Raw genomic sequence first — 7,015 nt, forward strand, 5'->3', positions numbered from 1 at the left:
GAAAATTAATTAAATTTGGCAAAAAGTAATGCGCTAAATTCGCAAAAATTGCTTCTAAGGTAATTTACAAGGGTCAAATGGTGATAAAAGCAAAAAGAGGGGGGATGGGGTGGGGGTGAGAAAGCGGTAGGGGGTGAGAAAGCGGTAGAAGGGAGGAGAAACGAGATAGAGATATTTATTTTATACATAGATATTAAAATTTTCGCGTTAAAAAAATAAAATAATTATTTTCGTTATAAAATATATTTATACATTGATTTCTAAGTTTTTCTTCTACCTTAATTATCAGAGAAAGAAAGTTTCTAAAAAATTTTCGGGGAAACATTTTGCCATCAGGGGACGTTTCAGTCACTTTTCCGGGTCACAATAGTTTAACCCCTTCAAGATTTCGGTTACATACTTTTTGCCGACTTATTTCCTCCCTTAAAGTGCAATGATATTCTTAAATTCAACCAAAAAGGTAACGAAAACACGCTTTGCGAGACTGTTTAAAAAACACTAAAAGATGGTTTAATTTCAAGGGCAAGTCATCTACGATATTTATCAAAACCATGTCTTTTAACTATGCATGCTTGCTGTGAATAAATCAAGACTCAAAAAGCCATTTTCTAACAGAAGTCTAATTACAAAGCAAAGAAATTATATTGAGAACCAGAGATAATAGACGATATCGGCTTTCCGAATTTTCCCGAATGATTACCCATGATGCATTGTTAGGGTTAGGGTTATCGTCCGTGAATTTTTTTGCGCAATGCATCATGGTTAATCATTCGGGGAGAATTCGGCAAAGCCGATATCGTCTATTCCAGAGAACTTGTCAAACATACTTTCGGAGGTCAGCTTTTCCATTATGGAAACAACTCACTTTTATGGAATTTCTTTTCATTTTTCGTCCGATATCCCAACATCCACTACATCCCCCAGAATGCTGTTCGAATGCTCAGTGTGTTGCCCGACCTCCTCTATCAAGTCATATGAACATCTACAGCATGGGAAAACATAGCCAAACCCGATTTCTAAACGGGCTAATATACGGGCTAATTTCGGGAACAAAGTAAACCGATCTTCCAGTAATATAAATATGATGAAGTATAAGCAAATCAGCAAATTTCCAACTCCAATCACGAATGACTTGATTTGTAAAACGAGTAAATTATCTCGGTTATCCAAAGCTGTATAAGAGAGGATGATAGGCACAAGTGTAATCAAGTTGAGAAAATTACCAGACATTGTAGTACAAAGTTTCTCAAACCATTTACGTTCAATCGCTGTCATAATTTCGGGACGTCTCGGTAAATATTTCTCATAGGGATCCAGGTAAAGTACTAGTACGATATTAATCACGAGTAAAGCGATAATAAAGGGTCGTTGTAGCCCCCAAGTGATCGGTATAAAGGATAAAATGACAGATAACAGCATCCAACGTAACGTCAAGAAAACAACAAACACTGAGTGGCCATTATATACGCCATCAGGGAGGAACATAATCCCAATTTCGTTATTAACATCATCAGGGAATAATTGTTTGAAATAGATATAATGCAATGTAAATGGTATTCCAAGGAAATAAAAGAAAGACCCGAATACACCCAACATTTGGATTATGGATTTTAGTTCGCATTTCTTCCATGGTTGTGATGACATATACCATATGCCAGTTACTGGGTCCATTTTACAACTCAGCGTACTTAAGCTCATGTTACTCAAAGGAAACTGAAGAACTGACATGAATAAACAGTAAGAAAGAAATGCTCTCCTCCAAACTGGAATTTTCTGTACAGAACCAACAATCAGCATGTACAGTACGAGTAGTATTCCTAGTATAAGCGGTAGACAAAAAATAAGTACAAACGCACCTTCCCAGCCTAAGTTCGTTCCAGTGTAAAAATTCGGTAAACAGGCTAAACCAGGGACGGGTGCGTACATCATTTCCAAAAACTGTAGAAGGTATTTCATGAAATTTGGCCATGCGAAGTTTCCTTGTAATAACGCTTGTAGTGTTTGTATGTAGAAAATGAAAGTGAGTGTGGCATGTGGGGGAGAGCGAAGTTGTTGCATGTAGACAATCACTACGATGAAGACCATGAATAAGACTGACGCTGTGGAGGAGATCCCGAGAAGGACCAATAAAACGGTGATTAAAACTTCCAACAGGTTTTGATCGGTCACGGCAAATTCGTTGAACGCTTTCGCCGATTTATGTTTACGTATGAAATAGACTGCAAGAATGAAAATTGACGTAAGAAGAGCTGCGATGACGCAAACAGTTTGGCGTAAACCCATTGCACATGGGGCGCAATGGTAAGGTGCTTTCCGGTAATAGCCGTTCTCACAGGCCGAACAAAGTCGATCTGTATGTCCGATTGCACAAGGGTTTGAGCATGAGCTTGTACATTTTGGATCGATATCTGAAGCCGTGCGGTTTTGACAATGTAGATGGCAGACTGAGCCAGTGCATGGTGTAAACCGAGACATAGTCGTTGAGCATTTTATAACAGCCTGTAAATTACGAGGTGTGTCTGGCCAATATCCTTTAGAAACGTATAAAACTGCATCAGTTAGGTTGGTTGAGCCACCAATACACATGGCATTAGGCAAACAAGGAACACATCTTTTTGTAGCCGACCCATAATAGGTGATTTTACAGTAGCAATCGTCTATAGTCTTTGCGCCAACCTTCGAAGTTGCATTCTCTGGGCATCTTTCTTGAGTTGGTTTGACTGATCCTTTTGGACAGTAATATCCAGATAGACACGTTTGTGGAGCATTTGCTGCTTCGTCGCCAGAGAAACTTTGAGCAGTACCAGCAGGGCAATACGTGCCAGCTGGACATAAGCGAGGTGGCGTCGCCGTCTTGTCTAAAACATCTGCGAGTGGGTTGGATGTTGATGTACCCTCTTGACAAAAAAAACCTAAAAAATGTTATAAAAGAACAAAGTTAAGAAGAATCCTTTATGGTTTTGCACATGCCATCATACAATTTGATTGAATGGGTGATTGAAAGATTGAGGTTAAAGTGGCCTCTTGACCTTCTATAAAATGCAAAAATGGAACAAAGTTTAAGGAATAACACCTTGAAAATAGTCAATTCGAGGGAACGACAAATTTATAAATTGCACAAAGAATATTTGGTCACCTTCTGGGCAGGCACCACTTGGTTGCAGTTGACTGTAATCACTACAGTAAAATCCAGCGGGACATAAACGACATCCCAAACCAGCATGACCTGGTGTACATCTTGAGCAAAAATAATTTCTAGGTAAGACTGTATCTACACCATACCCGTTAATACAGTCGCCTATCAAATCCACTTTCTGTAGATACGTTACGAATGTTATACCGAATGGTTTAGTGTCTTGACCGCTGTGTATCATCCCGATTCCTGCAATCAAATCCGTATGATCGAACCGGTATAGTAAACGAAATGGGCACGAATCAGTTGCATACATCAAAACAGTTTTCTCGAAACTGATCACAAGTCTTTGTGCGATTTCATTGAAATCAAGAATCGGGATATTAGTGACAAATAAATCGTCATATTTGGATAATAAACTTCCGAATTTATGATCAATACTTTGCGTGCATACAGGCTGTAGTGTGATCGATGAAATGAAGGAAATATGATAAGTTTGATTAACAACATTGGCTAACGGTGTTTCAGCGCATAGGACAACCATCTGTGCACGAACGTAATCGTTATAATTCGTAACAGCGAGACAATTTGATATTTTGCCTTCACGTTGTAGTTCTATCTTGTAATTTTGAGCGATTTTGTATTCCAATATTTTAGTAGAGACATCAGTCGTATTATGAGAAGCCAACAAGAAGGTATCAACATTCGTGAAATAGATCACCCAAATACGAGTTGATTCTGTAGCATCGAAATCGTCCCATGTCCAACTACCTTTAACTTCTGCTTGCGCAACAATACCGGACATGTTATATGATATACGGGCCATGTCCGCAATACGGAAAATCTGAATAGTTAAATAGTCGTTCGAAAGTTCTTGGACGACCAATAAATGATCATTCTTTGGGTTGATTCCTGCTTGGATGACGAAGACTTTATCACTGACACTAACGATGGAACGTAGATCCGGTGAACTGGTGTTTGTTACGGTTATAGCAGAAGCGCTGAACGCGCCATACGGGGAGCGGTAGTATGACAGGTAAGCGAATGTTTTACCATCAGGTGAAAAGAAAGCGAACGGGTGTTCAAAATTATGATTGATTCCGACAGTTGATAAAGTATCGGCGATGAAGAAGGAGTAAGCTTCTGCGTACTCGAAGTCAATACTCAGTGCATTTTCTTTACTACCGTCGCGGAAGAAAAGACGTCCTCCGTGTGAGAATAGCCAGATGTCACGTGACTGGTGATTGACCAATAGGAAGGACTCAGCAGGTGTGATACTTGTTGCAAGTGAAGGGTAAAGTAACCTAAGAGAAAGGAATTTTAACAGTGTAATTAGTTGCTTCATTTGATTAGGAGATGGTGTCTGAACATGATAGTGAGTTTTCTTATAAAACTGGATCTACTACGAGGTAGTAGTTAAAAGACTAATAAGAAAATGAAGGACAGATTTTTCAATTACTTCGTAAAACGAGGAGGTTATAATCATTCTTTTGGCAACACATGCTGCTTACCTAGATGCAATCAATGCTGGTTGTAGTTCAGCGCGTACATTGAAAATGAATCCTTTAGGATCAGCTGTTGCACTAGGTACAATTTCGAAGAAAAATGTATCACTTGATGCAAAACCGAATCGATTGATAGCTACACCCAGTCTCCAAGCAGATACGGTAAATGTGGAAATCGGATATGCAGACTTTCGGTCACTGATATCGAAGATGCGAGGTTCACCTATGAAAAAATATAAAGATAAAAGTCGTTATCGTTATTTAAGTTCATTAACAGAAGTAGTAGTGTTTCATTCATGATCAGAGAAATTCAATATGAAAAGTTATATTAGAAAATGACAAAATGGATTGGGGAACTGATACAAGGGTGTAAAATAATCAAACCCTACCAAGAATTAAGCAAGCAATCAAACTTCCTTCGTTTGAAACGCTACATGGGAAATGTTCGCTTAACGATCCAGTCAACATGTTAAAAGTCATTACAAGGTCTTGTATTACAAATCCTCCACATTTATAAAAATGATGTGTCAAACGTCCGGCACAGTAGACAGAAAAGAAGGTTTTGAAGGAATGCGTGTCTGCGTTCAAAACAATGTATTTGTCCAGTGACAACATTCGTTCCCCATCCTCGGCTGTAAACATAAGACCGGCAACACTCTCGTTGTTCGGGTTAATAACACAACTATCGACAACCAATTCCAATTCACGACACGCTCTTAACGGACATGAATATAAACACGAGTCAGAGAAAACGTACAGGAAGTCATATGATGCAGCCACGTCTGTTACTTTCAATTCATTTTGCAGGTCACCTATCACAAGATTACTTTCAAGTTGTATTTTACTGTCTGGCCAATCAAGAACATTAATTATAGAATAAAGTTGTGTCTTCTTTAGCCAGACAAGAACAGAAGAAGTTTTATTTCCGATAACATGTACATGGAGCTCTCGCAAGTTATCAAACGCAGTGTAAACCAGCTCTAAATCTGAGTCATCTGTCTCTTTCGTTAGACAAGTCTTTGAGAGCCGAACCAAAAAAGCTCGGTTTTTAGTCTTGCATTGTAAAGCAACCAAGTAGACAAAAGGCTGCACTAATAGAGCACTTTGTACTGAAATACACGAATCCCCCGTTACATTTTTAAGATTGATTTTAACAAGAGCACAATTTGAGGGTCCACTTTCTTCAGAAAATATCGCATTTGCTTGCATTACATCATCAAGTAACGCCCATTCGACAACTGTTGTGTTTCCATGGGATACTGTTTGATAGGACATCGGGTTAGGACCAAGGTTTTTCGGTTTGTATAAGGAATCTTCGTAAAGTTCGGGGAAATATAAATTGCAGTTGACAAAGATACATAATGTTGCGAAAAAGCATAACAGTGAGAAATGGTTCCACATCTAGATGAAAAAAAATTTCAGTTGAAATTGCATACAGTTCTTCCGTTCTCAAATTGAAATCAAGGTATGTTTTAATGCCTGATTAAATTTAATTTCTCTTTTCCATGTTCCTTTGATTTCTCCCTTGAATCTTCAAGCTTAAATGTGTTCAAGAATGTTATAATGTATCTTCGATCCCCCAACGTACCCATCAATATGATAATCACACTATCAAATTATTTTGTAAAAACCATGCATGTGCTGAAAATGAGTAAAATAGTAGCCCCTTCTCTACATTACGAACAATTGATCTTTGTAAACAAAACGTAAAAAAAAAAATTGGTTATCTTTCTTTTGTGTTCTGTTTATTGCCGTTTTTGTTTTTTTGTGTTTGACTAAAGGCTAATAACTAAATTCTTATAAAAAACGTGTATATCTCGAAGGGAGATTTTGGTCCTTTGAAGATCAAATTAGAGAGAGTGTTCATTCAAACGACTTTATGTGAAATTGCTTTTCTAAGTCTTTGCTTTAATGAAAGTGTTCTTAGCTAATCCTTTCCCTGCCGATTTCAGCGTATTTCGATACAGAAGGGAGGGGGTAAAATCTTTTTTTTATTAGAAGCTGGACATGCTACTGCTCCCTTTAGCCGTAAACCAGCTGCATTTTTCTAAATCAGATGCGCCAGATGAGACCAAAATGAAAGGGAGCTATCAGCTTTTCAACGAGATTCTATTTTTTCTAGAATACGAGATATGATGATTTAAACTACGAGCTTAAAAAATGCTTAGACAAGAAACTTAAAGGGTTGAGAAATTTTTATAGTATATTTCTAAAAGAAAAAAGAAGCTCGGGCTTTACACTTTTTTTATAAGGAACACGTTTATAAGGAACTTGAGATTGAAATGGGTCCGATAAATAAGGAATTGTTAAGGTTAAGGAACTGCTCAGGCTGAGAATAAGAAAACAGGATAAGGAACAGTAACGGTTGAACTTAAAC

The 7,015-nt window shown here is 37.9% G+C and overlaps 1 protein-coding gene across 1 annotated transcript; it reads right to left on the reverse strand.

Moving 5' to 3' along the window:
• Positions 1–205: 205 nt before the first annotated feature.
• Positions 206–6,284, reverse strand: LOC136821472 (uncharacterized). The gene is made up of 3 exons (XM_067077707.1): positions 4,645–6,284; positions 3,137–4,437; positions 206–2,912 (listed from the first exon to the last, which is right to left on the reverse strand). Exons 2-3 carry the CDS (start codon positions 3,957–3,959, stop codon positions 883–885), a joined length of 2,853 nt encoding a protein of 950 aa, XP_066933808.1. The 5' UTR covers positions 3,960–4,437; positions 4,645–6,284; the 3' UTR covers positions 206–882.
• Positions 6,285–7,015: the final 731 nt, after the last annotated feature.

The sequence above is a fragment of the Clytia hemisphaerica genome, unplaced genomic scaffold, assembly GCF_902728285.1.
Source record: "Clytia hemisphaerica strain Z4C2 unplaced genomic scaffold, Clytia hemisphaerica genome assembly, whole genome shotgun sequence".
Classification (NCBI taxonomy): Eukaryota; Metazoa; Cnidaria; class Hydrozoa; order Leptothecata; family Clytiidae; genus Clytia; species Clytia hemisphaerica.